At 49.1% G+C, this 27,784-nt stretch overlaps 14 protein-coding genes across 19 annotated transcripts; 9 read left to right on the top strand and 5 right to left on the bottom strand.

Annotated features, from left to right (window-relative positions):
• Positions 1-175: 175 nt before the first annotated feature.
• Positions 176-3,156, top strand: FOXG_08677 (uncharacterized protein). Of its 6 annotated transcripts, none has more exons than XM_018387699.1 (4): positions 176-943; positions 1,206-1,455; positions 1,589-2,253; positions 2,303-3,156. In XM_018387699.1, exons 2-4 carry the CDS (start codon positions 1,414-1,416, stop codon positions 2,349-2,351), a joined length of 756 nt encoding a protein of 251 aa, XP_018245597.1. In that variant the 5' UTR covers positions 176-943; positions 1,206-1,413; the 3' UTR covers positions 2,352-3,156. The 6 variants fall into 6 exon arrangements, with proteins under 6 accessions (XP_018245597.1, XP_018245600.1, XP_018245599.1 ...); XM_018387697.1 differs by having other exon boundaries at positions 180-365; XM_018387702.1 differs by having other exon boundaries at positions 176-365; positions 1,206-2,253.
• Positions 3,157-3,169: 13 nt separating this feature from the next.
• Positions 3,170-4,343, bottom strand: FOXG_08676 (uncharacterized protein). The gene is made up of 2 exons (XM_018387696.1): positions 4,078-4,343; positions 3,170-4,022 (listed from the first exon to the last, which is right to left on the bottom strand). Exons 1-2 carry the CDS (start codon positions 4,078-4,080, stop codon positions 3,465-3,467), a joined length of 561 nt encoding a protein of 186 aa, XP_018245594.1. The 5' UTR covers positions 4,081-4,343; the 3' UTR covers positions 3,170-3,464.
• A 108-nt stretch (positions 4,344-4,451) lies between these two features.
• Positions 4,452-6,203, top strand: FOXG_08675 (uncharacterized protein). Its single transcript, XM_018387695.1, has 3 exons — positions 4,452-4,679; positions 4,729-4,942; positions 4,989-6,203. Exons 1-3 carry the CDS (start codon positions 4,490-4,492, stop codon positions 5,929-5,931), a joined length of 1,347 nt encoding a protein of 448 aa, XP_018245593.1. The 5' UTR covers positions 4,452-4,489; the 3' UTR covers positions 5,932-6,203.
• FOXG_08674 (presequence translocated-associated motor subunit PAM17, mitochondrial) lies at positions 5,224-6,996 on the bottom strand. The gene is made up of 2 exons (XM_018387694.1): positions 6,296-6,996; positions 5,224-6,239 (listed from the first exon to the last, which is right to left on the bottom strand). Exons 1-2 carry the CDS (start codon positions 6,846-6,848, stop codon positions 6,136-6,138), a joined length of 657 nt encoding a protein of 218 aa, XP_018245592.1. The 5' UTR covers positions 6,849-6,996; the 3' UTR covers positions 5,224-6,135.
• A 378-nt stretch (positions 6,997-7,374) lies between these two features.
• On the top strand, positions 7,375-9,461 carry FOXG_08673 (uncharacterized protein). The gene has a single exon (XM_018387693.1). It carries the CDS (start codon positions 7,578-7,580, stop codon positions 9,222-9,224), a length of 1,647 nt encoding a protein of 548 aa, XP_018245591.1. The 5' UTR covers positions 7,375-7,577; the 3' UTR covers positions 9,225-9,461.
• A 238-nt stretch (positions 9,462-9,699) lies between these two features.
• Positions 9,700-11,151, bottom strand: FOXG_08672 (uncharacterized protein; the record flags this gene model as incomplete). The annotated part of the gene is made up of 1 exon (XM_018387692.1): positions 9,700-11,151. The coding sequence occupies one exon, from the start codon at positions 11,149-11,151 to the stop codon at positions 9,700-9,702; it is 1,452 nt and encodes a 483-aa protein (XP_018245590.1).
• Positions 11,152-11,187: 36 nt separating this feature from the next.
• FOXG_08671 (uncharacterized protein) lies at positions 11,188-11,963 on the bottom strand (the record flags this gene model as incomplete). The annotated part of the gene is made up of 3 exons (XM_018387691.1): positions 11,188-11,292; positions 11,344-11,499; positions 11,559-11,963. The coding sequence occupies 3 exons, from the start codon at positions 11,961-11,963 to the stop codon at positions 11,188-11,190; spliced, it is 666 nt and encodes a 221-aa protein (XP_018245589.1).
• Positions 11,964-12,090: 127 nt separating this feature from the next.
• On the top strand, positions 12,091-12,595 carry FOXG_19857 (uncharacterized protein; the record flags this gene model as incomplete). Its single annotated transcript, XM_018400140.1, has 2 exons — positions 12,091-12,098; positions 12,143-12,595. 2 exons carry the CDS (start codon positions 12,091-12,093, stop codon positions 12,324-12,326), a joined length of 192 nt encoding a protein of 63 aa, XP_018245588.1. The 3' UTR covers positions 12,327-12,595.
• Positions 12,596-13,075: 480 nt separating this feature from the next.
• FOXG_19856 (uncharacterized protein) lies at positions 13,076-13,589 on the top strand (the record flags this gene model as incomplete). The annotated part of the gene is made up of 2 exons (XM_018400139.1): positions 13,076-13,288; positions 13,350-13,589. 2 exons carry the CDS (start codon positions 13,076-13,078, stop codon positions 13,587-13,589), a joined length of 453 nt encoding a protein of 150 aa, XP_018245587.1.
• Positions 13,590-14,114: 525 nt separating this feature from the next.
• Positions 14,115-15,931, top strand: FOXG_08670 (uncharacterized protein). Its single transcript, XM_018387690.1, has one exon. The coding sequence runs from the start codon at positions 14,209-14,211 to the stop codon at positions 15,796-15,798; it is 1,590 nt and encodes a 529-aa protein (XP_018245586.1). The 5' UTR covers positions 14,115-14,208; the 3' UTR covers positions 15,799-15,931.
• A 401-nt stretch (positions 15,932-16,332) lies between these two features.
• Positions 16,333-19,252, top strand: FOXG_08669 (uncharacterized protein). Its single transcript, XM_018387689.1, has one exon. It carries the CDS (start codon positions 16,513-16,515, stop codon positions 19,087-19,089), a length of 2,577 nt encoding a protein of 858 aa, XP_018245585.1. The 5' UTR covers positions 16,333-16,512; the 3' UTR covers positions 19,090-19,252.
• Positions 19,253-22,061: 2,809 nt separating this feature from the next.
• Positions 22,062-24,286, top strand: FOXG_08668 (uncharacterized protein). The gene is made up of 4 exons (XM_018387688.1): positions 22,062-22,337; positions 22,394-22,648; positions 22,703-23,727; positions 23,778-24,286. The coding sequence occupies exons 1-4, from the start codon at positions 22,324-22,326 to the stop codon at positions 24,092-24,094; spliced, it is 1,611 nt and encodes a 536-aa protein (XP_018245584.1). The 5' UTR covers positions 22,062-22,323; the 3' UTR covers positions 24,095-24,286.
• Positions 24,287-24,421: 135 nt separating this feature from the next.
• FOXG_08667 (uncharacterized protein) lies at positions 24,422-25,822 on the bottom strand (the record flags this gene model as incomplete). The annotated part of the gene is made up of 1 exon (XM_018387687.1): positions 24,422-25,822. One exon carries the CDS (start codon positions 25,820-25,822, stop codon positions 24,422-24,424), a length of 1,401 nt encoding a protein of 466 aa, XP_018245583.1.
• A 1,259-nt stretch (positions 25,823-27,081) lies between these two features.
• FOXG_19855 (uncharacterized protein) lies at positions 27,082-27,748 on the top strand (the record flags this gene model as incomplete). Its single annotated transcript, XM_018400138.1, has 2 exons — positions 27,082-27,152; positions 27,205-27,748. 2 exons carry the CDS (start codon positions 27,082-27,084, stop codon positions 27,746-27,748), a joined length of 615 nt encoding a protein of 204 aa, XP_018245582.1.
• Positions 27,749-27,784: the final 36 nt, after the last annotated feature.

The following is a 27,784-nucleotide window of genomic DNA, read 5'->3' as shown; positions in this document are numbered from 1 at the left end:
AGTCCGGGAGGCGTTTCGGCGTGATAACGAACATGGGAAACGATGACGATGGTGGTTTACCTTAGGTTGTGGGTGACGTAGTGACTTTGTGGCGCGGACGGGGTCATTCCCAAGTCCGAGATTTAGATGGTATGCATGATATAAGAGATCCAGACCTGCTGATGAAAGCCACTACGATTAATGCTGAATATACCAAAATCCATTTACGAATAAAGTTATTAATTGCCTTTTTTTTAATATTTAATTTATTCTTTGCTTGGACCCCTTGCGCTTGGATAATAACTGCGCTTTGTTTGTTACAGCTTGAAACTCGAGTGGCATGACATGATGGGTTCAGATGATGCGGGGCATATTTCTACACCAGGGTGAGTAAGACGATTGTTTCGTTCTGTTCTGTTCTGTTTCGTTTGGCTTTGTTCTGTCCCATTGCGTTTATTCAGAGCCCAGTGCCTTTATTCTGTTTCAGTCATGAACAATGGCATCCATATCCCCAACCACTCTTCGTCACATCGTCATATGACCACTCTGCATAAGGGAGGCCCAACCTTTTTTATCCTAAGTGACGAAAATGACCAGTCTCAAGAGCCCCTAAATCTACACTAAATTTGCCCAGAGCTTTTTGTCACTTGATAAAGAGGTCCGTCTGCATCAGTCAAAGCTGGCTGCCCGCATTGCATCTCTTACAAGCAGGGGGGGCCTCCAGGGCATTGGCGCTAAATTGCCAGTGCCGTCGTCTGCCCCGCCTCCACTGCGTCCTGGGCTGAGCCTCCTGTCCAACGCGGCAGCTGCAGACACTGCCCTTCGCTCCAGTTTTTTTTCCTTTCTCTTTTTTTTTTCTCCCCAGACCTCAACCTTTTCCCCCTACGTTGCACAAGGGTCAAATTTACCTGAAAAGCCTCGGTATAATACCACTGCCACTAGTTCAAAAGAGCTGTTCTATTGTGTACGGATTCCTCTTATTCAGATTACCACTGTCGACCCCGCTTCCACTGCGTCTTCTACCTATTGTCCCGTCAGTCACTTACACTGCCACTTGCTGCATCTGTTCTTCTGCTTCAGCTCAGATTACTTCCATCCATTCTACTTCTGCATCCTTTAACACTTTCATCTTTTACAAACTACTACCTCTCAATCCTCAGCGCATTATCACCCTTTGTGCATCCGTCTTTTTACCAATCGTCCTCTAACATCCTTGCCCTCTACAGCCGTTTGCACGGTCTTCTCAACTTTCGGAGCCGCCGATCACGACGACCAGGCAGCTCAAGCTCGGCTGACACCTCGGACTCAACCTTAACCGCCAATTCCGACTACGAGATCACACCCGCAGACTCGACATCGCATTCTCCTGAAGTCTCACCTCGTTCGTCGACCTCATCTACATCTACTTCATCCTCGACATCAAAGCAACACAAGATGCCGTTTCGTCAGAGGATGGCCCGCCACTTTGGCGATTCGGTATGTAACCCCGCATCTCCGTACGCCTGTCTAGGTATCGATCCAATGCGCCTATCTTTGAGATGCGCTTTTGGTAGAGTTTAGCATGGAATGCGACTTGTCTCGTGGCGTTGACGCTAACGCCTTACAATAGCTCGCTCCCGAGAAGCCCTATCTTAGCTACTATGATGTCCTCTTGACAGCTGAGGATATCAAGGCGCTCAAGCACGACTGGTTGACAGATAACAATATTGCTTTTTGGGAGGAATATCTGGAGCGCGAAACACTTCCCAAGTATCCTCAAGCTCGCATCGTCCTGCTTCGTCCTAGCATGACATTCCTTCTTATGAAGGAGCCCGACCTCCGATCAGTCCAATCCGCCCTTCCCGATTTCTCAAAGGTCACCCATATCTTCCTACCCATCAACGACAATCGTAATGTGAGTGTCGCAGAGGGTGGTAGCCATTGGTCGCTGCTCCTTGTCTCGACCCTCGATGGTGTCGCTTTCCACTACGACTCCCTCGGTGGCGCCAACTACTCCGAAGCCAACGTTGCAACTCGCAAGCTTGCCACTATCCTTGGACGACCTCTTCGATTTATCAACCTCGAGGATTGCCCCCAGCAGGAGAACGGTAGCGACTGTGGTGTCTTTGTTTGCTTGTTGATGCGCCACCTCCTCGTCAAGCGCCTTCTCTGCGCTAATGCCCGCGAGAAGGTGTCGATGAGCATGGGTGGTAAGATGGTCGATAGCTATGGTGGCCGCAAGGAGATGATGCGAATTATCGAAAACCTCCGCAAGGAGGGCGAGCGTAGGCGATCGTGAGTGACCCCAATTGTTTTTGTATGACGTGTCTAATAACCAAGATAGGAGGAGCGCCAGCCCATTTTCGAACAAGACGCCGCCGCGGATCGAATAGAGAACGGACTGCTACGGCTCTTGCGAAGAATTCGAGGAACTCTTAAGGCAAATCAAAGAGGCCCAGACGGCAAAGGCACGTAACGTCCGACAGTCCCCGCGGTCACCACCTCGGTCACCACGCCGTTCACCTCCTCGTTCTCAAGAGGCAAAGAAGTCCCCCGTCAACCAAAACGGCAATGGTTCAATTGCCAAGGGTCCAGTCACTAAACCCAAGGATACTTCTCCCACTAGACTTATTGATCAACCTCCTTGGAGAGGAATGAGAAATCGTGTGCGCACAAACTCGAACCCAATTCGATCTTCCAAGGATTCACCTCCTCTTGGTCCACGAGCATGCAAGTCCGACCGAGTCACCAAAGAGCCCAGGATTCCAACAAGTCCTCCAACTCCCGTCAAAGTCCGGGGTAAGAGGTCTTCCAGCAGCACCAGAACAGCTCTCCCACCTCAAAGTGTGATCGAGACCCAATGATGCACTTGTTCCACCACTGTAATGAAATGAATTTTACGACGGATGCGTCACGGTCGATCAGTTTTGTTTTTTGTCATCTCATTTTGTCCTTTTTATTCACCTGTGTCTTTTTATCTTGGCGTTGGTGGTAGCGTGGAGCAGTAAGAGGATGTGGTTATCATGTAACAGAGAAAGATGCCCATACACGCGTTTGTTGTTTTAATGATACTCCCAGATATCAAAGTAATACGAGTTAGCGATGAAGGCGTTTGGTAGGATATGGAAAAAGACATGCGTGCATTAGCATAGCTTATGAAGAATATTTCTACGTTTACAAGCATGACGAGTATTGCATCTGTTGTGAAGTATTGTGTAAGCCTCCCGTAGGGAGCATGAAGACTTTAGACCTTAATAGATGATGCCAAACTAAACTCCTCAAAGAGCCCCTAAGCTTATGCAAATTTGCCTAAGTCTTTTTGTCACTTAGGATCAAGGTTATAAGTTTTATTGCCTGTCCTAGCCCTGTGATCGAAGTATATGATTCCAACTCCATACGCCTGGGCAAATTTTTGTGAAGATTGTATCTGCCGCCTTTTGTAACGTCGTCACCTATGGACTTTATCTCCGTCTTTGGTATCCTAGATTCGCTCCACGTCGACCTGCTTAGTTCTTCTCAGCAAAAGCAGGATTCTGCTCCATCGTCGAAGAGATATACCCCCTCAACGCCGCCCATCGATTCGCAGTCGGCGCCGGCGCAGCCTTCTCCTCCGCCTCAACCTTCTGCACAGGCACGCCATCCTGCTGCGTCAACCTCGCCATACTAACCCCAAACCTCTCCATCTCGCCCTTAACAACCCTCTCCTTCCTCTTCAACGCACCCCTCTTACTCTTCAAGCTCTTATGCCTAACTTTTCCCTGCACAACCTCCGCGCCCTCCTCTAGCTCCGGCAGCGCATCAGCTAAACTCTCTAAGTTCGCTGCTAGTTTCTTCGATGGTCTTCGACGCTTTGTGGATTTTGAGATACGTGCTGATTGGATGCGGGATACGAAGGAGGAGTGCTTGATGAGCCGCTTGTCGCGTTTGCTGGAGAGGAAGGAGTCGGTTACGGCGGCGTCGTCGCGGAAGACTTTTTGGGGGGCTTGCGGGTGGATTTGGCCTGTTATGCGCTGGTGGCGGAGGGTGCGCGCGGAGGGCTTTTTGAGACCTGGGGGTTGAGGAGCCTGAGGTTTGTTAGTGAGGCGTTATATAAGAGAATGTAGAGGGAAGGGGTTGTACCATTTTGTGCTGTGGTTGGGGTGTTGGAGATGGAGGACTTGGTGTGGAATTGAAGGTGTAGGTGAAGATACTGGAGAAACATTTTCGGTGAGCCACCCTCACCGAGATGGTGGGGCACACCGAGATGCGGCATGGAGGGGCAGTTTACGGCTTGATGACCAGATCAACGCAACGGTCAGAAGTTAGGCAAAGTTACCACTGAAATTATGACTAAAAATGGAATCAAGAGATGAGCATTTAGTTCTTATATCAGTTAACAGTCTGCGATGTTTTATGAATAGAAATGTTAGAACTGCTCATACTATCATTCCATAGTGGGGTTCAACTCAATATCTCCGTTCTAAGCTGATCCTCTCGTGACATTTAACTTTCACACTTCTTCACACATCTCGTTCACACTCATGCAATAATAATGGAAGAGATTGATAACCTTCGAAGAGAAATCGCAAAGCGAGAAGTCGAACTCGCAGATCTACGCTCTCAACTCGCAGCCGCAGAGTCACAAGCACGTGAATCTAAAGAAGCGTGGAAATGGCCACTGGATAACCACGAGTATGAGAGGTACAGTAGACAGATGATTGTTCCCAACTTTGGACTTCAAGGTCAGTTGCCATTTAAATGTTCAAGAGTAAGGTGCTAATTGAAGAATAGGTCAAGTACGCTTGAGGAATGCCAAGGTCCTGCTCGTTGGGGCTGGAGGCCTGGGATGTCCTGCTGCAGCATACCTCGCTGGTTCAGGGATTGGGACGATCGGTCTTGTTGATGGTGATGAAGTTGAAGTTTCGAATTTGCACCGTCAAGTTGCGCATTCGACGGGTCGCGTTGGTATGAGTAAGGTTCAGAGTGCGATTACATATCTCAAAGAGTGAGACACCCCTTCATCGCTAAGTGTTCCTTGCTAACTGATGAAGTCTGAATCCGACGATAACTTACAATGCGCACAACACACATCTTACACCGCAGAACTCTGAGGAAATTGTATCGGGTTATGATCTAGTCCTTGATTGTACTGATCACCCTACATCCCGCTATCTTATCTCTGATATCTGCGTTCTTCTCTCAAAGCCTCTCGTCTCAGCATCTGCATTTCAAACTTCAGGCCAACTAATCGTGCTCAACAACCCTCCTGGAAAAGGCCCCTGTTATCGCTGCGTATTCCCTACGCCGCCACCACCAGATAGCGTGGTTGGATGCGGTGAGGGTGGTATCATTGGACCTATTGTTGGCACAATGGGTATCTTACAGGCTTTGGAGGCCATCAAGTTGATTTCAAGAGGTGATCTCGAGACCCATGGGGAGGCCAAGACACCGATGCTGTTACTTTTCAGCGGCATGGCTGATACCCCTTTCCGATCTGTGAGGATGAGGGGTAGAAGAAAGACTTGTTTGGCTTGTGGTGATGAGAACAGACTGACGTTGGATGAGCTGAAGAACTCAATGGACTATGTTCAGTTCTGCGGTGTCAAGCAGCCTGTTCAATTGCTCAAACCGGATGAGCGAGTCACAGCGAAGGAGTACGATGAGCTCTACAAGCTAGAGAACAAGGATATGCTGCTCGTGGACGTCCGAGAGAAGGAACATTTTGACCTCTGCAATATTTCAGGTTCAGTCAACATCCCTATCAGTCGCTTCATGAGCGCTCGTGGTGAAGCAACACCCGAGGGATGGCCAAGCGATTTGCCTCATTCAACCCCCATATACGTCGTCTGCCGAGTCGGCAACGATTCGCAGATTGCCGCGCAGAAACTCAAAGACCTGGGACTAGGGAACAACGGGGAGAGATTTATCGGCGATATTCTGGGTGGTATCAAGTCATGGAAGGACACTGTTGACCCATCTGTACCTTTTATATAGGCAAAAAAGACGCCAGCTAAAAGAGGAAATGGGGATAGTCGTATTGGATGAGAGATTTTATGATACATACATACAACATACAATGCCCGTGTTAACCCGAGCACACCAAGGACAGGCCATTCCTGCCCATCAGCTGCGCCATTACAAATAACATTTTGCTCAAGTCAACAGAGACTCATGTGAGATATTTTTTCTTTTCTTTTTTTACACGAAGTTGGCAGTCTTCTTTTTGTTGAATGCCTTTTGGTCTTTTAGCCATTGGCGATATCCAGAAACGCTAGAAATCTTTTCGCCGTAGAAATCGGGAACTGTCTTGTAGTTAGTAACTTGATCGGCACTTGAAGCTAGCGAGATGACAACTTACCAGGGTTGCTGGCGCTCGAGTTGGTGGGGTCAACCCGATGCTTCTTGATGCGCTCAAAGAACTGAGCCTCCTTCTGCGTCATCTGCTTCTTCCACTGACGATTCAAGAGGTAAAACACCTGGTTTCCAACACTAGGGCCGCTCAACCACCCAAGACCTGAGAACGCGAGCGTCATAAGTCCCAGCGTCATAAACGGATCGAGAGGGATTTGCGAGATGATCGGTTCCGCCAGACCCGTCGAGAGAAAAACGGCACCCGCACCACCGGCGAATAAGCCATTGGTGATGGAGAACAAGAGCTGGTATCGTCGGCGCGAAACTCGCAGCTTGAAGAAGCTGTTCCAGTCAAGCGGGGGGAGTTCGGTGGACTGCGGCTTATCGGCGTAGGTGCGGGAGAAGGTCTTTGCGACGACGGGTGTGAAGCATTGAGGTCGGAACGGCGATGCTGAGAGACATGATGCTGGGCGGAGGGTTGAGAATGAAGCTTTTTGTGATGAGCGCACGAGACCTGTTAACGGCATGCGCAAGACGGAGGTCTTGAGCGAAGAGGCCATGATGAATTGATGGTGTGGCCAATTGAGGTTCGGAAGGAAAAGTCAATTAGAGGTTTGGAGTGGAGATTGAAGATGTCGTTGTGCCGTCGTCGGTTATTTGGCGTGACGTGGGGATGCTGAAGCTCGGTAGAGCTGTGTTCGTGCTCTCATGGTGGATGGAAAAGTTTGGCGCTTGGTTAGGCGCGGCTAAGCGCTGCCGCCATTGAGGCTCAATTAGGAAGGGATAGCCCGGACCCCCCTAATAAGGGCTATATAGCCTTAATTAAGTTAAGAATAATTTTACTTTTGTTATTTACTTTAGTATTTAGGTATGTGATTAAGGATATTAATTAATAAGTTAATAAATTAATAAATATTATAAAAAATATTTATTAAATAAAAGCTGCCAAGTTCCATTTCTTTAAATTAATTAAAATACAACCTATAGGCCTTTTCATGCTGTTTTAGGCTTTGTTGACCTTGACTCTAGCTTAGTCATCGGGTAGCAGCTCCTTCTAAGACTTGCTGCCAGCCTCTGACGATACAAGCCGCGTTTTCGGACAGCTCATAAAACAGATTTATTTTTATTAACACGCCGACGGCACAGATCAAAAATCCTTCTAATTGATCTGCTTTAGACTCTTTCTTTTTACATGAATTTTACTCACCCAATCGCATTGGCGACTATTCCGTTATAATTCTGCTAGAACTGGCGTCACGGGTCGCGGGACTCGCGTTGGCACACGAGCGATGGAGTCCTTCCAGCAGCAGCTCGAGCCAGACGAGTCGGAAAAACGAAAACCGAAGGAACACAAGAGATCTAGGATCGAAGTACGTCTTCGGTCTAAACCAAGAGATTATGTGCCTGGAAGCGGCCCTCCACTACAGCCTATTAGCTTGCTTCCGCCCCAAGATTCGACCGCGTATATATTGGAGCGAATTATCCTTCCCTCGCCGGGCGTTGCTGCAGATGGACTCCCTCTACCGAGACGGATGACATATATCGTGTCATGGACGGACCTACCTGCGGCGCAGATGTTGGTTCCTGCAATGGATGTTCTGGAGTACGTATCGCCGAGGAAATTGGAAGAATGGGAATTCAAGAATACGGAAGAACAGCTTGAAGAGGAAGCGGCGGAGAAAAAGAAGACAGATGCTGGACAGGTCACCCAGCCAAAGAGGCGTGGTAGACCACCCAAGCACAGTACGATAGAAACGGCTGTTGTTGCGGTGGTAGAAGATGAGGAGGCTGTTCCAATGAAGGGGGCCATGACGATTAAGACCCCTACGAAGAACAGATTGAAGGACTTTGAGGGGTTGTCGGATGAAGAGGGTCCGGCGAGACAGTTGCAGTGGGAAATGACTGGTAATTCGGCTGAGACGGATGATCAGGCATTGGATGAGCATAGAGGGACTGTTGAGGACTCAGAAAGTGCTTTCAGTGGCACTAATATGGATCCGTTGCATGGTACAACTGTCGACTCTCATGCCCCAAAGAAAAGTCATACCAAGGGCAAACATTTTGAGTCATTCCCCTCAACAGGGACCTCAAGTCGACAAAGCACGCCGCAAATCACGAGCATACGCTCAAAGTCTGAAGGCAAAAAAAAGCTTGACCGTCCTTCAAAAAAAGCACAACCTTCTTACGGACTATTGAGTGGCGTTCGAGGTACAGGCTCCGCCTCAGACTGGACTCCCCAAGAGTCACTCACCTACTCTAACTCGGGGGTTGAGACACCAGATCCAGAGCCAGAAACCCAGACAGCACGACTCATCGAAGAAGCTATCTCAGTTCAAAAGAAACCTCCAAAGCCAAAGTCAAAGCCCAAAACTAGCATCCCCAAGTCTCCAGAGCCAGTTCCTCAAGAAGAACCCGTGGGGGAAGATCCAGAAGAGGCAGATGAACTAGGCTGGGAAGTCAAACGCCTCGAAGACATGGAACTATATGATGTAGAAGGCCAAGGTCTAGTCCGCTACTTCTTGGTCCGCTGGGAAGGCGACTGGCCACCGGATCAGAACCCCTCCTGGGAGCCAGAATCTAACCTCCCCAAGGATCTCGTCAAAGCATACCTCCGCAACAGGAAACGAAAGCGCTCAGACAAGCCGGTTACAAAACCAGTTTCTAAACAACCCTCCGCTGCACCATCATACGCTCCCAAGAAGAAATCCATGAAACAAACGACGTTATCATGGGGCATTCCTGCAAAGCAGTTCAAGAGCGTCAGTGAGGCTTTCGCGGGCGGAGAGGAAGATGAACTTGGAATGCCCGTCGCTGCAGATCCGCGTCAGGAGGATGATGACGATGATGAGCTTTTCGTTGTGGAGGAACCGCCTGCGAAGAAGAACCGGGCTAAGAACTGGGGTGCGAATGGATGGGGAGCAGATGATTACAGTTGAAGAAAAGCAACAGGTCAAGGCTGGCTACGGAGTTGGAGATGGCTTTCGTGAAGATTGCATGAGAGCATTTTATTATTACAGGCGAAGGCGCAATTACTTTTCAAAAGCATACGGTCACGGCGGACATAGCATTAGAGATACCCATTTTGTGTCAAATGACTTTTTTACATTGAGCTACCTAAAAGTACCTTAAACTACCGTTGATTAATTCATTGATTCCCCAGGGCTCCAAAAAAGATGTGATACAAATCCCGTTACAGCAAAGCCCTTAGATGTCCCATGTGTTCCATACTACCATTCACCTGCGTGCAAACAACATTCCGGAAATAGTCGCAAGCCTCCCTTGCCTTCGTTGTTGATTATTTCAGCCGAATATTGCTGAACCATTGTTGAGGTGTTCCCCTGAACACCGTTGATCCGTTGTTAATCAGCTGTTCTGTGTACCTAGTTATCGCGGACTCTTCTTGGTACATATCTACTTGCGATTAGGGGTCCCAGCGGTCGAGACCACCTTTCGGCTCTTTGGGTTTAGATAGTTTATGATCTGAGTCGGAATGGCTGTGAGGCGCTCGGGGTTCCAAGAGGAAGCGAAACCGAACTTCTTGTTGACGTTGCGGCGAATGCCGGCGATTCGTCCATACTCAGCGTACTTGCGGATGTCAGGGAGGTCGTTGACCTCACAGTAGTGCTTCCAGAAGGGGGCCCATTTGGTCTTGAGAATGTTGTCCTGCTTAAGCTTGACAAGCTCGACGCCATCGACCTTGGTATAGATATCTCCTGTGACCTCTCGAGAAAAGATCTGACCACCAACGACAATATACTTCATATCCTCATCGACGAAGGTAAAGGTGATGTTTGTCATTGGAATATCTTGAAGGTCGGTGGAGGTCTTCTCATAACGGACGAGAATGTGCGGCACTACACTGGACATTCCTGAGTAGTGAGATGGGATGCGCGAAACCTCCACGGTCATCGACGAAGTGCGGCTTGTAACCGCTCGCCGAGGGATAGGGGCACCATACACGAAGTTTGTTGCGGGAGTGAATAGGTTGAAGGGTTGCACATTCCAGGTATCTACAAGATGTTTAGGAGAGATGTAGTCGATCGTGTTGGAGACGGAACTGGTAAGCTCCTCGACATCTCGGTCAGAGGGAGTAGGACCAAATCCCATCTGAGCGACAGGTCCATGGTAAGGCAGGAAGCCGCGGTTGAGAATCATTCCGCAGAGGCGACCGGCTTCGAAGGTACTGGCCAACTCAACGGACAGTTTGCCGTTCATCTGGTTCTCATTGGGGGAAAACCAAGCACGGATGATGTACTTAGTCCCGAATCGGGTAAACAGATACCAGATCGCAGAGGTGGGAAAGTTGCCGAGGGTGATGCAGCGGCCAGAGTGCTCGCTGTAATGACCGACACCATAGTTGTGCGGGTGCCCGTGGCGGGATTGGTAGGACGAGGTGTTGTTGATGAGCTTGACTTCAATGTCGACGAATCGTCCAGTGGCGTCAACAAGCTCAAGCCCGTTGGCCTTAACATTGGCAACGTACTTCTCCGCTGCGGTCGAGTCGCGGAACTCAACGCAGGCAAGCTTAAACGCAGTACCACTCTTGATGATGTTCTCCAGAACGGAGATTCGGACGAGGCCTCCAACACCACAGACCGCGTTGGCAACCTGAGTCAGAGTGGTGCTTTGAGGGATCTTTTCCAAGAGCACACGACGAGAATTAACGTTGCTGTTAGCGTTGAAAACCGAGCTGACGTTGATCGTGTACTTCTGATCATCAGAAGGAATGGAAACAGTCTCGTTCTGGTCGTTGGTGGGACAGCCCTGATCAGCAGATGCAGTGCCTTGGTTGGCTGGGGATGCATCATTGTTGCCGCCATCGGCAGCGGAGTTGCCATCTGAACGAGCGAATTGGGACTCCATCTCTGAGGAATCATCAGCAAGAGAGTTTGGGGGATCCTATTCCCCTGGACCATCGCTGTCGGACTCTGAGGTGGTTCCCTGGGCGCTGGATTCGTCCGAGTCATCAGACAAATCCTCTTCAGATGATGCCTCATCATCCCCCTAAGTTCAGATGTCAATCATCTGTTTCAATAAGGTACAGGAAATACTTACATCACTACCGGACGAGGAGTCACCTTGGGCTTCACTCATGCGACGCAGCGCCGCGTTGCTTTCGGCAAGGTCTACCTCAACTCGGTCCAATTCCTTAATCTTGGCCAAAACCTGTGCAGGGGTGAGGTTGCCATCGGTAGAGTTGATAAGATCCTCCTAGAAGGTGAAAGGGTTAATATGAGACGACGAGCTTGTCTTGGCTGGTGATGACTTACTCTGAGTTCGTCGTAACGAACGCGGTTGGCCTGGTTCTCCTCTTTGAGCCTGACAAGATCGGCTCGGGCTTGCTCGCGAGCTTCGCGACGGCTCATAATCTCTTCCGAAGAGAGGTTGGGGAAATTAGCAGTACTGGTCATGTAGTCGATTTGAGTTTCAACGCTGGCAAGCTTTGCTTTCAGGATGTCGTCTCGCTCTTGGAAAGCCAGTGTGACCTCATCGCTGTCAGCGGAAAGTGAAAGACTCATATCGGAAGGGTGTGAGTCGAGATCCCCAAATGCTGTACCAATTCCGTTGAAGTCGGAGGAGTGAGAGGCTACCTCATCGGAGCGGGAAGACGGGATGTCCCAACTCCCTTCCTCAGAGGTAGGACCTCTATGTTCATCTGGAGGATGGGCAGACATGTCGGGGGCGATTAGTGTTAGTGAAGGGGGAAAGGAGCGGAGGTAGAAGGTTGGGGAAGATGTAAACAGGAAGTAGGGGTATTGGGTATGGTGATTATAACTTCTCAAATAAGAGATCAAGATGAAAATGGATAGGTAAGTGAGTGAGATACTGTTGATACGGCACGAACAGAGTAAAGGAATGTGAAGGGAAGTCTTGTTCTGTGCAGCAGAGATGAGGGAGAGATGGTGTTGGAGAAGGGGAGAAAAGAGGAGAGCGAGATATACGCGAGCGTGGCAGAAGATGCAGCCTACAACGCGTCAAGCCCTAGCCTACAGGAGAGCAGAGTCAACAAAAGGCAGAGGACTCCGGTGACCAGGTGACGACCAGTTGCGCTGCCAGTGATACTCGGGAGTAGGGCACTGAGTATTTACTCCGGGGACAGCAATTGCAGAGTTTCTTGTGGGCAGGGGTAGGGCATTGCTGGATGTCAACTCCTTGAGGCACTGCAGTGGAATTAGTCCTAGCAGCGGAGGGGCTCTGGAGAAGTTGGAGGAGCGGCAGTGCAGTGTGACGAAAGCAGTAGAAGGTATCGAGACATGCACCACCTCGGTGCAGAACATTCATCCTGTTCACAGGTCTGGAAGAAAGCATCAAGACCAATGTTCATGTCATGTTCATATGTTGTTCATTAGCACGATATCGCCCTGACACTCGACCTGAATTTTGAACGTAGATAATATAATCGTAATCCCAATATTGTCGGAGGTAGATATTATTGACAAGATGGCCCATGCCAACTTTCACTTGCTCTTCTGCAGTCCAAGTGGTGTTGTTGCTTGGTGTTGTGGGTGGCCTGCATCCCATTTTGTCCCGCCCCTCCACTGTTGAAACTATTCGGGACCCCACTAGTCCCCCAGAAGTCATCACGATATCGCCATCTTGTTGTTTTGATTCATCCATATTGTATTTCGTCCAGTACATGGGAATTTCATCCACCAGCACAGAGTCATGGAACTCAGAGCTCGAGGGATGAATATGCCCACGATGGTCTTGAGTATTAGCTCCCTCACTAAGGGAGCAGTGCATCTTGAAGAGTACTAACCTTGTATCGTTGCGCAGTATCACCACCATGGACTCATGGTGTTTTCCACCCTTCGACCCCGAACCCGTAAAGCAAACAGACGATGTGCATCGGCCATCTGCAACAGTCATCCCCATCTTCCTCCATCATAACGGCTGCGGCGGCGGCTTGCCCATGGGGCATACGAGACATCGGCCAACGACGAGGAAGCATTCCACCAAAGATGCAGCGACCTGGGAGCGGCACATGGGCGAGACAAGAGTAAGAAGCACGACTACCGCATGGCCTTGATATCCTTCGGAGCATACTGATGGACCAGCAGGCCTTCGCTCGAAGACACCATGCCCGAAGTCCATGTCACGACAGAGAGGAACACAGACACACGTATATACAAAGTATCACATCCTCGGAGACTCGCTTTGCCTCTATCCCTTATTCTTGCACTTGCGGTTGCTTTCATATCCATCAGACCACTTGTCTTGACTGCGATCGGATCTACGAAGCATCGACACTCCTTGATCCATATAGAGGTTCTCCCTACAACCGTACATACAAGCTGTAACTGACCAGACTTGATGTTACAGGAGAAGACGAACGAATAGCCCCCAAAGCGCTGGCTTTATGGAGGAGACACGACGTACGAAGAGACCACGAAACAAGAGACGAGACCCGAGACGCATTGAGATACAACACAAGGCACATATGTACAAGGGAAGTATGGGGAACAAGGGATTGGCGCCGCAGTTGACAAAGAACACACTGAACAATTGGAAAGTTGATTGTCAAAGAAAGGTGTCTTTTGAATGAGACTGATCAGCAATTGACAGTGACCGGTCTCATCACTCGACGATACGACCGCAGAACGAACATTCAGGCTTTGGAGACACGGAGAAGAAGATAAAGGAGTAAAAACTTGAAGACATGAAGTTGGAATGGAAGAAACCAGGTTGCAACGGTCTCACGTGAAAAGACATGCCATTCCTACTCTGTCCCCATAAGCTCCACACTAAGACACCTTTAGGTGCCTCTAAATTGACCCACTGTACAGAGTAAGTAGTTGCACGCAAGGTCCTATCTTCATATAGTCACGGAATTGGTAGAAGCTACTTTTATCTTGGTGCAGCTGGATTTTAGAGACTTTACTATCTCAAATATCTCAACTATCTAAATGACTTGAGAAAATGACCGCCAATGATGAAGGCCGAGGATCGTCTGGGCTTCTTGGGTGTCTTCCAGCCGAAGTGCTCAATCAAGTACTCTACCAACTGCACAACATCGACTTGAAAACTCTGCGCCAAACATGCACTTATATCAAAGATGCCACGCATCTCCGCCTTAACCGCCTCTTTCTTTCGCCCAATTTCCGCGATATAGAGGTCTTCAGAGCTGTGGCGGATCACGAAACCTTTCGGTTCCAGGTCACAGAGATTATCTACGATGATGCACGTTTTGATCCAGCCCACGAAATGGAGTGGCCCTCATGGTATGACCAAGAAGATGATATCGGTGAGGTCACTGGAGTTCCTGAATGGTATCGTCACGTCTACCGCCAGAATCGCGGAATGATCAGGAGGTACAAGCCACACCATAGCCAAGTCAAAGAAGCCTTTGAACATCTACTCAGCCCAGCAGAAGCATTCAAGCATTTCAAGAAATTGTGGCAAGAACAACAAGAGACGATTGCCACCAACGGAGACGCCGATGCGTTGAGGTATGGGCTGCTGCGTTTCCCCAATCTGAGACGAATGGTAGTTAGTCCTGCGGCTCATGGAAAACCTGGGCTGCCCTTGTATCTCACGCCCACTATCAGATCACTCCCACGCGGTCTCCTTTACCCCATTGAGCGTGGATGGCCTCTCACAAAGATGCATTCCAACTTTCCCGAAGCGAGGGATTGGGATCGCTCGGAGAAGGATAGATGGCGCGGCTATTGTCTCGTCAGTCGCATCATCGCCCAACACCTACGGGAGAATCCAGAGAGTAAACTTGCCGACTTGGCTATTGACACCAATCAACTTCGGACAGGGATCAGTTGCCGTATGTTTGATGACGCTGAGAACAGCGAGATCAAAGACCTGAACACTATCCTAAGTCATCCTGGGTTCGCGGGCCTCGACCTCTCCCTACACTGTGGCAACCAGTGTAACATGAACTGGTGCTCTTTTCGAAGTAACCATTTGCGGAATACGCTTTCCATCGCGACGGATATCCAACATTTTAGTCTATTTACTAATGTTGTTTATGTTGACGACTTTGATGACTCTGATGACTCTGATGGAGAGGAAGGAGACCACTTTATTCCTTTGCATAGTATCTTCCCTGTTAACGACTGGCACCAACTTCGACATTTCGGCCTTTCTCGATTCATCGTTAAAAAGGACGACGTGATCAAATTTCTTAGAGCTTTACCGCCAACCCTGGAGTCTGTTGAGCTGAGCTTCTTTATCTTCATGCCCGATAGTGGCGACTATCACAGCTTGGTGCACGACATGCACGAGAAGCTGGGTTGGCGCGAGCGGGACGCAGAAAACCAGCCTAAAATAGTTGTTCGCGTTGACGTTCGGTTTGCAAAGGTTCATGGCGCTGTGATGATGGATGTTAGCCGGGAGGTGACCAGTTTCATGTATCAAAACGGTGAGAACCCATTTGAACAAGATGAAGGATGTGTTGAGGATCCCTATATTCCTCAAAGTGATACGCCTCAAGGTAATGGGAGGCTCTTGGATGCATTTGATCCCAGGTTTGAGAAACTAATGTCAGCAGGCTTGTAATGCAAGCTGGATAGATACAAGTCCATGCTATGGAGAAATCAGAGGAAATTCTGCGACTACGAGAGACGAAAAGCTCAGAGATGTATGGTCAGTAACTGGTACCTTAAAGGTCCTTAGCTCCCGGGTGAGTCAAGCGGCCAGTTTTAGCACCCTTGCCCCCGCAAAAGACCCCTGTTGAACTCCCAGGACATGGGTTGTAGACGTCAGTTACAGGGGTATTCAGAGACAACGGCATGTTGAACCAACACCGATGATGAGAAGTAGAGCTGTAGAACCAATAATTATCACTACTTTCTGATCAGTCACATCTCTAATTCCCATGTATAAATTCTGATCAGTTCATACTATTCGGCGATTCCCAAATTGTACCCTGTTCGATGTGGATAAACTTCCTCGTCTAGCTCAGCCTCCAGGCATCCAAAGCACTAAGCTTCAGCCGCATGCAACCAGTACAGCCATTGCAAGCCTACAATTCACAGGACTACCTAAGCCACTGTAGCTAAAAGGTTCTCGAGACTTCAGCAACCTACAAAGGGAGCATCTGACTCACTGGCCGATTTCTGCCACTCAGTTCAGTCCTGACCCAAACTTAAAAAGACACACGCAAAAGCTACTTTCCAGCATCTATACCTTATATAAGATCTCACACATCCTCTTATTTTCACATTCTTTTCTTCTTCTCCAACAGGCTTCCGCTTGTCATAATACATCACCATGGCGTCTTCATCGGAATCAGACCTGCCTTGGTTTCTCAAGTCATCCTACCCCGTTCTCTTCCCCTTCGACGATGCCGTGAGATTGCCACAGGTTGAGTTTGAGGAATGTATTCGTCAGATGATCGCCGATCGACACAAGAGATCTCTCTTACTCGATAAACGTGAGGCTCATTTTGCTGCCATGGCTGACGCTGATGAGTCCGAGACCTTCACTCTCGTCTCCAACTCGACGTCTGCCGAAATCCGTCAGGCCATGGAGGCCACCAACCTTTTGAGCCATGCTTCCCAAGACTCTGAAACTATCCGAGAATCTCCTGCTGCCCAGGAGCCGGAGGCGGAAGAAGCCAAGCCTGCCCAGTCCAACCCTTTCATGGAGGGCCTCATCAGCTACGGGAACCAGGAGCCATCTCGGAACCTCGAAAACATGATGTTCACGGAAAACGGCGATCTCGCTTATCGTTCTAGCCAAGACGCCCTTGTTGACCTCTTCCAAGAACTCGAGGAAGTCGTCTCTGGTCCTCGCCTGAAGGATCTCCTCACCAGAGCCTGGCAAGAGAACCCCCTTGCTACTCTCAGAATTATCTTCAACGCTCGCTCTATCCATCTAGGCAAGAGTTCACGAACAGTCTTCTACCGCTGTGCTGGCTGGCTGGCACAGAACCATCCCTTGACCCTCGTCGCCAACCTCTGCTGGCTCAGCCGCCCAGTTATCAACAAGAAGGCCGAGAAGAAGGAAGACGATGACCTTGTCCTCGTTGAAGAAGAGAACGACGACGACTCGACCAAGTTCGACGTGAAAAATGGAGTCGCCCATGGCTACTGGAAGGATCTCCTCAACATCCTGGCCATTGCGGCCAACGATAAGCTTACTGTTGTTGATGACCCTAAGGAGGTCCTCAACATCGAGAACCCCGGCATCATCCGCGGCAAGAGTATCAACAAGCCTCGTCATCGTGACGGCCGCAGACTCCGGGGACTTCATCGTGGAGACCGAGGACGTGGAAGAGGTCGCGGTCGTGGCCGGGGCCGAGGATCTCACTCATCTGGACAGGAGATGAGAGAGCAGAATCGCAAGGTCGATCCCAAGGAACTCAGGCGAGAGACTAGAGAGAACCGCCATGAGACCGCACAGATCCTCTTCAAGACTGATCCAGTGTACCGCGCCCTGCACCTGACCATCGCTCGACTGTTCGCGGAGCAGTTAAAGAAGGATATCCAAGCCCTTCGAGGAGACGACAAGGCCAAGCGCTCTATCTCGCTGTGCGGCAAGTGGGCTCCTTCACCCGATCACTTCCATGACAGACACACCTTCATCGTCAGCACCATCGCCGAGATCATGTACCCGCGGGCGTCTATCTACCACCCGATGCTTAGCCCAAGAGACGACTATGAGAAGTATCTACGATTCGCCCGTGAGCAATACCGCAAAGATACGTCTGCCCTCCGAAAGCAGCTAGAGATCGTTGAGCGAGACATCAGCGTCAAGAAGTACGAAAACATCAAGTACGACCGAGTTCCCTCCCTCGCCATGAACCAGTACTCCAAGCTGTTCATCGAGAACGATGCCGAGCGCTTCGGCAAGTACCTTGACAAGGTTGCTGAAGGAAAGGCCAACATCTCTGGAGCTACTCTTCTTCCCTCTACATTGATCCAAAAGGTTCGAATGGGCGGTTCTTCTGATCGATCAGGAGCCAACAAGCTTCTTGACCAGAAGGTCGCGGAGATCGAGGCCAAGGTCCTCGACGGGCAATGGAATACGCTCGTCAAGAGAATCAAGGACTCGGGCACAATGGACTCCTGCATCGCGGTATGTGATGTATCTGGCAGCATGAACAGCCCTGTTTTCAAGGATAAAACCACACCCATCGATTCCGCCATCGGTCTGTCTCTCCTTCTCACAGAGGTCGCCAAGCCCCCTTTCGCCGGCACATTCATCACCTTCAGCGAGAACCCCCGGGTCGAGGAAGTTGACCTGAGCAAGACTCTGAGGGAGAAGTACTGGGCCATGCACAGATCGGAGTGGGGTATGAGCACCAACTTCGTGTCCGTCTTCGAAGACCTGATCCTTCCCATGGCTCTCCAGAACAAGCTCAAGCAGGAGGATATGATCAAGCGTGTCTTTGTCTTCAGTGATATGCAATTCAATGACGCAAGCTCCTCAGACTCCCGCTACTACCAAGGCTGGGCTTCTGAAAGACCATCAAGCTGGTCTACTTCCTTCGAACGTATCAAGGCCAAGTTCGAAAAGGCGGGTTACGAACTCCCCGAGCTTGTCTTCTGGAACCTCGCAGGTGGACGGGCAGGATACACCGGAAGCGGTGGGGATCCAACGGCGCCCAAGCCTGTCAAGGCCGATGAGGATGGAACATGCCTCGTCAGCGGATACTCACAGGGACTGCTGAAGGTGTTTTTGGAGGGAGGTGGTTTTGAGGAAGAGGATGAAGAGGTTGTTGTCGAGAAGGATGAGGAGGGTAATGTTACCCAGAAGACGAAGAAGGTGAAGATGACGCCTCTCAAAATTGTACAGAAGGCCATCAGCCACAAGGCGTACGAGATGTTGAAGGTGGTCGACTAAGGGGAAGATCGGCTAAAAGGGAGTAATGAGTTATGAGAAACGATACCCAAATTGAGACGCATAGTTATTGTATGATAGAATTCAAGAGTCGAAACCGCGACTGTAGCTATAGTAGAAAAGTTATATTGTATTTCAATCCTTCACTTCGCGTGGGTGATAAGTGAGGCGCCATATGTCAGTGCGATATGAAGATCTTCATGTCACAATTTGCAGTTGAGACCTGTGGCTAAGAGCTTATATCACCAAACAGAACTCAGTTACAATTACTTTGAACTCATAGTCTATGAAGGATACCAACTTATCTCTTTTCTAAGCCCTTTGCTGCCTTAAATCTCTAGTCTGTTGTTCTAAACTTAAATGGTAATACGTGTCTATGAATGGTAGTGACCGAAAATATGGGCTTGACTTCGAGATTCGTAGCAAATCATTTAGCCTACCCTAAGCTCCAGCAAGTCGGAAGTGATTCTACACCGAGTTCGGTAATCGCCTGGATTACTTGGGCTTTGTTATTGTTCGTAGATTTTGCAGCCAGTTCATATATTTCTAGTCAGGCGAGGGATTTCGTCCTGGCGGCCTTAGCAGAGCCTGATGAATAACGCATGCCCACAACTAATGATGACCTCTTGTCAACAACGATACAAAAGTTCGAACTCAACCATACAATGAGGCTGCTGGAAATAGCTGCCGGAGATTGCCCAATTCAGCTTCCCGAGATTTAGTCGATGATAGCGCGGGAGATAACCGCGAATAAAGGCGTAGTGCATTAGTCTCGTACTACAAGATATCGAAAGATAGGACAACCGATATGAACATAAATGTCAACAAGGGATAGTATATACACGTTCCGATTCGTAGAAAAACGATATATGGGCGCTTATGCTCATGGATTCGCCTCGCGAAACCGCGTGGCCAAAAGCTTGTGTGGTATCACTGATGTACATAAGGATTTCGCGAGAATATAGTGCAAGATATAGTGGAACTTGAAAGCGGTGATCACAAGATAGGCAAGACAGATTGTCTGACGCTTCAGGTATTGGAAAGTGATAGGTTATCTCGTAAATGTGGTTCAGAGATAGAGTTGTGAGAGGTTGCAACGCTGAGTTGGGGATGGCTGATAACTCACATCCCATCACATCACCCCTTATTCACAAAATTCTGCATACCTTTCTCCACCAATGTCTTGGCCATCTTCTGCATTTCAATCAAAGGGGTAATCGAACATTTCCCATGATCCAACAAATCGAATGAGCCCCATTTGCGAGTTGGGTCATGCGTTCTTTTCAGAGTTTCTTGGCATTTCACGTATCAACACTCACCGAGTTTGCACTGGCCTTGAGCCTCGAAGAAAAGGTCAGCTCGGAAGACATACGCGAAGAGAATCCTTCGTAGTTCGACAAAAGTCGGATGTTTGAAGAAGATAATACGGGATATATCTCGACTATTCAAGCACGTTCAAGTCTGCATCGCCGAATTACGGCCGTTTATAGGGCCCGTTCACAGAGTCAGCTGGTGTTTCACAAATTCACATACAGAGTACAATGCTCCATATTCGCCATCTCCGCCATTCTGGGTACCTGAACGCGGAGTTGGGAATGAGGAGTCCCCAGATATCTCTCACTGCGTCTGTTGGGACCGTGGGGGATAAATGCGTCCATTCGCCCGGGGAAGACAAGAAAATAGGGGCTCTGAGATATTTTGACAAGTATACATGCTGAAAAAGGGCCGTTTACTTCGGTGCAAGATGGATTGTCCGTTCCCCAGCGACAGGCATGAAGCTCCGAGTAAACGGCCGGCTCTCCACGGCTCCGGGTGGGTCCTGGAGGAGTCTTCCGAAATGACAACGCGGGTCCGGAGTAGAAATTTGGGGGTGATTTGTGCCTATTTCACGGCTGGGGATTGTGGTCAGTGTACTCCGTATGACTGTAGGCGAGGTCACGTTGGAGAGAAGAGAATTACTCGAGCTGAAAGAGTTTTACGGTTAGTGCTGGGTTTGGAAGATCGAATTGATATGCCGGTACTTGGTATCAGAGCCAAGGAATCGTTTCGATGACCCACTAGACTTGGCGATGAATGCAACTTGAGCCAAGGATAGACGAGCGGAGTGTGATTGTGATTGTGAGTGAGGATGAGTGGATGATGGCTGTGGTTGACGTTGGAGATTCTCCGCAAGTAAAACCCCAGAATTCGCTACACAATCAAGGTTTTTTCTCCAACGTCTGTCTCTTCTGTGTAGGGAGCGTGTCGTGAATTGTGTAACGCGTAGTGATCGTCGGGGGTCGTGGTCGAAGTCGCACCGAGAACGATGCCGTAAGCCCAGAGATTGACCAATACCAGCGCTCCAAAATGGGGCTGGCACCCATGGTGGTTTAAGCTTACCTTGCGGTGCCTTGGACGTTACGTCATAGCCCAAACTCTACAACTAACAACACCAAGAAAATTAGAGAGAACATCCACTGTAATTCTCGCCAAGTTTTTTGGGTGTACGTACCCCAGAAGGAGAGAACCCCATGCCAAGGGGTTATTCGCATCCACATTCTTCCAGAAATCCAATCATCTTTGATCCACTTGCACTGACTCGTTCCCCCATGGACACCCCAAGGCCCCGTTGTTCAGTGCAGTTGCTCGCTCGCCTTGTTGCGGTTCAGGTTCCGAGGCCAGCAGCAGAGATGGAGCGAGAGAGGAAAAAGATACTGGAGAAACCCCAGATGATGAAGGATGAAAGCAACGCCACTGACATCGGCCCTTTATCGTCAAACGTCGTTAGAGACTAATAACCACATGGACCTCTCCACGCTCTGTTGTCTGCAATGCCATCTCTAGTGAGTCTTGGGTGCTGTAAGTGTGAGGTGATCTGCATCTGGCACAACGGCTGTCTCTGAGAGAAATGGGCTTGACTTGGCTTGACTTGACTTCCCCATGACGACTGCCAAGTTTAGTAAATGATGCCCGCCCCCATCCCATCTTCTCCATCATCATCATCCATCGCGGAACGGAAAGACATGCCCTGTCGGGACCCCCGACTGTTGCCCTTTTCCCCTAATAGTCTTATGGGGCAGGGCCATTTCCGTTTTTCTTCGTTCTTATACCCCAGGTCTTGGTCTTGGTATCTGAAGAATAAAAGACCTCGTCTTCCCGCCCTTTTTTCTATGCTTTTTGGAAACAGATCTTTATTCTAGTTTTATTGTATTTCCTTTTCTCATTAAACCTGTGAGACAGTCGTACACCGTTGTAACCATGCTGGGTCAGAGGTATGTCTCTTCTCTCCCTTACTATTCTGGTTATCGATCCCAGCTAACACTCCCAGGTCTATCAAGGTGAATGGCGCCGACTGCGGCATCGAGTCCATCATCTTGGGCATTATCACGTCCATCGGTGGATTCCTTTTCGGTTACGATACTGGGCAGATTAGTTCTATGCTCCTCTTCCGAGACTTTATAGATCGCTTCGCAACCGGTTATGACTATGATAAGAACGAAAAGGTCTTTGTGCCTATTATCCAGTCGACCATGGTCAGTCTCATGAGTATAGGAAGCTTGATCGGTGCTCTATCCGGTGCCTAGTATGTCCCAACGACCCTCGCGCAACCCCAAAACGTCAACTGACAAGCTCTCAGCACTTCTGATTGGTGGGGACGTCGAAAGAGCATGACCTTCGGAGTCGCCTTGTTCATTATTGGTAATGTCATTCAGATCACGGCGATGGAATCGTGGATTCATATGATGATGGGTCGATTTGTTGCCGGTCTTGGTGTTGGTAACCTCTCCGTCGGTGTTCCCATGTTCCAGTCCGAATGCGCCCCTCGCGAAATCCGTGGTGCCGTCGTCGCCTCCTACCAACTCATGATCACAATCGGTATCCTGGTTTCCAACATTGTCTGTCTCGGTCTCAAGAAGATCGATCACAGCGACGCATCCTGGAGAATCGTCATTGGCCTCGGCATTGGCTTCTCTCTCCCTCTCGGTATCGGTATCCTGTGTGTCCCCGAGTCTCCTCGATGGCTCGCCTCCAAGGGCGACTGGGAGGGTGCTCAGATCTCACTTGGACGTCTTCGCGGTATGAAAAATAAGCTTGATCACCCTCTTGTCCAGGACGATCTGAACGAAATGCGCGGCATCCTCGAGAAGGAGAAGCAAGTCGGCCAGGGCGGCTGGCTCGAGTGCTTCAACCCCAAGAGCGGAGTTCCCAAGCTCGTCTGGCGCACATTCCTCGGTTTCTTCATCCATTTCCTTCAGCAATGGACCGGTGTCAACTACTTCTTCTACTATGGCGCCACCATCTTCAAGTCTGCTGGAATTGAGGACCCTATCCAAACACAGCTCATCCTGGGTGCTGTCAACGTTGGCACTACTTTCGCGGGTCTCTGGTTCGTCGAGAGATTTGGGCGTCGTTGGCCTCTGCTCATCGGTGCTATTTGGCAAGCTGCCTGGCTATGCGTGTTTGCTTCGATTGGTACGGCTATCAATCCCGAGACAAACAGCACAGTCGGTATCGTTCTTATCGTCTGCGCGTGCATGTTTATTGCATCTTTCGCCAGTACCTGGGGTCCCATGGCTTGGGTCGTCATAGGAGAGACCTTCCCTCTCCGTACTCGTGCCAAGCAAGCCGCTATCGCTACTGCCGGTAACTGGCTTGGTAACTGTAAGTTACAACCATCCTTGGGATTTAATTGCTTCTAACAACCATAATAGGGATGATCGCTTTCCTCTCTCCTATCGCCGACGCTGGCATCAAGTATGCTTTTGGTTTCGTCCTGGTTGGAACCAACTTGGCTGCCGCTCTTCTCATCTGGTTCTTCCTCTTCGAATCTCGACAGCTCAGTCTGGAGAATGTCGATCTCATGTATGGTCAGGAGGGTCTTAAGGCTTGGAACAGTCATAAGTGGGTTCCACCTGGATACATCACCCGTGCCCAGAGAGATGAGGCCGTCTTCCGCGGAAATGACAAGGGTAGAAATAGCGAGTCTCACTCTGGAGAGGATTCTCGTGTTGAGAAGATTGATGCTTAGAGAGAAAGGCTGCTTGAGAAATATTTGTGCAAGCACTGGATGCATACGCGGCGTTCGTTATGGTTTTGTCACTGTATAGTTATCATACGGAGTTGGCCAGTTTGACGTAAGAAATGCGATCAATTATCATTATTGTTTTTATCTAAACTGGTTTTGTAAAATGTGATGGGCCTTATGAATAAGATTCAACGCTTTGAAACAACCCTCGTAACCTTGTGAATGCATTCCTCGTCCGCGTATGGTCCATCACTTTCGTCAACGTATATTCGTTTAGGACCAGTTTCCTGATTGCCTTTCATGTGTCCTTCAACTGACTCGCTTACATACTCAGAAGTCATTTATCACGTCAATGTTGTTTCTCCATGCAGATGTCTTCTCCCACTCCTTCATAATATCGGTACTATCGACAACTGGCCCTGACCACGTTACCTCTGCTATAGCTTCGACTACATTGTACCGAAACAAGCATTGTGCATGTCTGCTGCTCCTGATTTCAAGTTTTCGAAGTTGTGGCATCTTTCGTGCTGCTCTCGCCGCAGAGCAGAGCAATTTCTCTATTTTGACTCGATTTTGCGTCTCGAATAAATCTGTCGATAGCGTAAGTGTCTCAAGATCAGGCCACCTTATCAATGATTCCAAGTCGTCTTCTGAGACGGAGGCGCGGAAGAGATCGAGGAAGTCTTTGGCATCGATAACGTCCGTTACAGACATGTGTGCCAGTTCCTTGGAGTATTGGCGGAAGCGTTTGGCCAAAATGTTTCTTAGTTTAACATCGCGTGATACCCAATCCTGGAACACAGCGCATTTTCTTCCATTGATGGATAATGTCTTGACTGAGGCTGGGAGCTCCGAGGCAAAAGCTACAGAGGCATGTCGGGTCCAATCTGTCTCGTCACCGGCGTCGACAGAAGCCCATCGCTCGATGGTGACATCTTCAAGGTTTTTGAAACTTTTGAACATTTGAAGTAGAGTTCCTGGGTATATTCGACGGAATTGCGTGTTGCGGATGAGGAACTTGGAGATAATAGGGACGCGAGGGAGGATGGCATTTTCCTCTATGTAGTATGGTCGTGCATCTGCGCGTCTTGCTGTGGTGAGCTCAATATCCTTCCAACCTATGAGGTCATGCCTACAGGCGTTCCAGTGACCCCGTATCCTGTGATCAGCATACGGCAAGCCCCACAACCTGTATTGTTCGATGTAAGGCCCGTGAGGATTGTCGTAACGGTAAGGTTCTCTTGACCCCGACTCCTTGTGAACCTTGTACGCTGCAAGATCCCGTTCAAATATACGCTCTTGCCGCAGAATAGGAGCCCAATCGTCGTATGCGTAAACACTTAGCTCAAGGGTGATTCTGTTCTCTGGATCCCATAGAGAAAGGATATCCCAGAGTCCAAAGATGGAATGGGTAAAGACCCTGTCCGCACGGAATGTTACTTTAGGCTTTTCGAACCTCTTGATTTTGGTTGAAATCCTGGGATTGGAATTAGGAAGATAGATTCGATACCATATATGTTTGACGAAACCTTGGCGTCGGGCGGTCAGGAGTCGTGAGAGGCAGCGCAGGTCATCTTGCTCGATAGCGAACGACCTGAAATTCTTGCGCTCGAAGAAATTCTGCCAGGACTTGCAGACGGTGGCGTAAGGGGCGGTTGAGGGTTCTCGGGAAATGTCTTCCAGGATCATGTCCTGGATCTCGGGAGGGAGGGAGTGGAAACGAGGAGGCATGGTGTATGGTTGGAAGGGTATATGTTGATACTGACAATGTTAGGGAGGATCGTGGGAGTATAGAATGGTGTTTTCGAACTGACAGTATGTGTTATAGTATAATAGCTGGAGTATATAGTGATTCATAAGAATTCGAACGAGGGATTGATGTTGCTTTTGTGTTTGTAGCATAAGATTGAAGCGCTTTTCGATGGGTGCTTGAATAGACGATGCCTGAGTATGATAATATTGGAAATGAAGGCGAGTCGTTGCTTAAATGTTCTTGCTGGAACATTTGGATGCCATTGAGATGTTGGTAGTGGGAAATGTTTTGAAAGGCTAGAGTGAACAATAGCATGCGAACAGAGGGACCAGCCTGGTGAACAGATGGGCCGAACAGCAGAACACAATGATGGTAAAAGAACTCTTTGAACAAGATGTCAAAGAAATCAACATCAAAGGGTCTTATCAATTGTATGCTCGTGCTTTTAGAAAAGTGAGATACGTTTTTCATCCCCTATTGCGATGTCTTTGGTGTTGAGGTTGGGAATTGTACGAAGAAGATGCAGCATGACTGTTGGATTATCCACGAAATATCTCCAGGAACATACCGAACGCCCCAGAATCATTGAGGGATTATGATACATGTATATTCTGTCTAGACCTCCCCAGCTTCTACTGAAACTATTGACGAGCGAGTATAGATGTTGTATAATGTTGACATAAACACTCACTTCCCGAGACCAACCCATGCAGTATTCGGTCCAAAAGAATATAATCATCAATTTCTGAAGTCCAGTACTCGCCAATCCTGCGCAGTCCAATTGTTATTGTTCCCCCTCCGCCTTAGGCACCGACCCTCTTCGCTCTACATGAACTTGCCAGTGCCCCGCTAACCTCCAGCTTGCGTCCATCTTTCTACTCAAATTTCACTCTTCCTGGTTACAGAGACTCTTCAAATAGTGCAAAGAAAGTAACAAAACCTCGCGCCAGTCCTTAGATATTCAAGGTAAGTGATCGAATCCTCAGCGAAGCAAAGACTTTCTAGAAAAGTAGTCTGGCGATACTACTTAGAGGCCTATGTGGTGAATTTCAGAACGATTGCTTACTCTTTTTTCTTTATCCTACAGGCCATCTTTTCATTTTCTGAATCAATGTCAGCAGAACCATCTTCGCTGTTACCAGTTTTCATCGCATCTTCTTCTACGATACACACCTTCACTTCCACGACATACGTCTTCCCTCCCCTTCTTCTCTCTCACCACCCCCAACACGTCACAATGTCAACCACCTGCGGCCACTCGTCTACCTACGTCGATTGTAGCAGAGCTGCAGCGAATGCAGGATTCGTGTGACCATCTCCGGAGGAGAGGACCCTGGCTATGGCTAAGACTGGCAGGCAGACTGGCCAGGGGGGCATACCTCTCCAAGGAGGATGCTGCAGATAACGAATACAGCTTTCCCGGACCGTTGGTGTTGCCGGGAGATCACCTCACCGAGCAGCCAGAAGAGCAGGGCCAGTCTTTTAAGGACTGGTTCGAGATGGAAGCCACCCAGCAGCGAAATGGGATAATCTCCCGTCGAAACAAACTCTATGTCGTCAGACCTCCAAGCATGACACGTCCGTCTGAGGAGATGAGAGACTGGAATAAGCCTGTCCTGCCACCAGACTCTCCCCCCGGTACAGAGAGATGGAATTCCACGCTGAAGATGTTCAAACAACTGATCGTTTATCTCTGCGCATTTTACAACACGATGCAAATCACCCAGTACCCAATAAGATCTCCTTTCTACCTATTGAACAGCGCAGGCGAGTTCATTTCGTCGACACTCCACGAACACAAGTTATCGGCCTTAAGACTCGAGATAGGTGAGAGCCCTTTGAGATTCGGTACCGCCCATCACCAGATGACGTTTCAAAGATACAACTTAATGTCTCTGACTTGAGGGATGCGCTCATGCGCAGTATACCCTCAACTGTCC

This window comes from Fusarium oxysporum, chromosome 2 (genome assembly GCF_000149955.1).
Source record: "Fusarium oxysporum f. sp. lycopersici 4287 chromosome 2, whole genome shotgun sequence".
Lineage (NCBI taxonomy): Eukaryota > Fungi > Ascomycota > Sordariomycetes > Hypocreales > Nectriaceae > Fusarium > Fusarium oxysporum.
The sequence above is the reverse complement of the archived record's forward strand: the minus strand, read 5'-3'. Positions and strand labels throughout refer to the sequence as shown.

Excerpts from the sequence above, each read along its gene's own strand:
- FOXG_08673 (XM_018387693.1), top strand. The coding sequence starts at position 7,578 with ATGGAGTCCTTCCAGCAGCAGCTCGAGCCAGACGAGTCGGAAAAACGA.
- FOXG_08668 (XM_018387688.1), top strand. Across the intron at positions 22,649-22,702 it reads GGTGCTCTATCCGGTGCCTA|CACTTCTGATTGGTGGGGAC; the intron begins GTATGTCCCAAC and ends ACAAGCTCTCAG. Across the intron at positions 23,728-23,777 it reads CGGTAACTGGCTTGGTAACT|GGATGATCGCTTTCCTCTCT; the intron begins GTAAGTTACAAC and ends CAACCATAATAG.
- FOXG_08669 (XM_018387689.1), top strand. The coding sequence starts at position 16,513 with ATGGCGTCTTCATCGGAATCAGACCTGCCTTGGTTTCTCAAGTCATCC.
- FOXG_08677 (XM_018387697.1), top strand. The coding sequence starts at position 325 with ATGATGGGTTCAGATGATGCGGGGCATATTTCTACACCAGG. Across the intron at positions 366-1,205 it reads GGGCATATTTCTACACCAGG|CCGTTTGCACGGTCTTCTCA; the intron begins GTGAGTAAGACG and ends TGCCCTCTACAG. Across the intron at positions 1,456-1,588 it reads CCCGCCACTTTGGCGATTCG|CTCGCTCCCGAGAAGCCCTA; the intron begins GTATGTAACCCC and ends GCCTTACAATAG.
- FOXG_08670 (XM_018387690.1), top strand. The coding sequence starts at position 14,209 with ATGACCGCCAATGATGAAGGCCGAGGATCGTCTGGGCTTCTTGGGTGT.
- FOXG_08674 (XM_018387694.1), bottom strand. The coding sequence starts at position 6,848 with ATGGCCTCTTCGCTCAAGACCTCCGTCTTGCGCATGCCGTTAACAGGT. Across the intron at positions 6,240-6,295 it reads CTCGAGCGCCAGCAACCCTG|TTCCCGATTTCTACGGCGAA; the intron begins GTAAGTTGTCAT and ends ACTACAAGACAG.
- FOXG_08675 (XM_018387695.1), top strand. The coding sequence starts at position 4,490 with ATGGAAGAGATTGATAACCTTCGAAGAGAAATCGCAAAGCGAGAAGTC. Across the intron at positions 4,680-4,728 it reads TCCCAACTTTGGACTTCAAG|GTCAAGTACGCTTGAGGAAT; the intron begins GTCAGTTGCCAT and ends ATTGAAGAATAG. Across the intron at positions 4,943-4,988 it reads GCGATTACATATCTCAAAGA|TCTGAATCCGACGATAACTT; the intron begins GTGAGACACCCC and ends TAACTGATGAAG.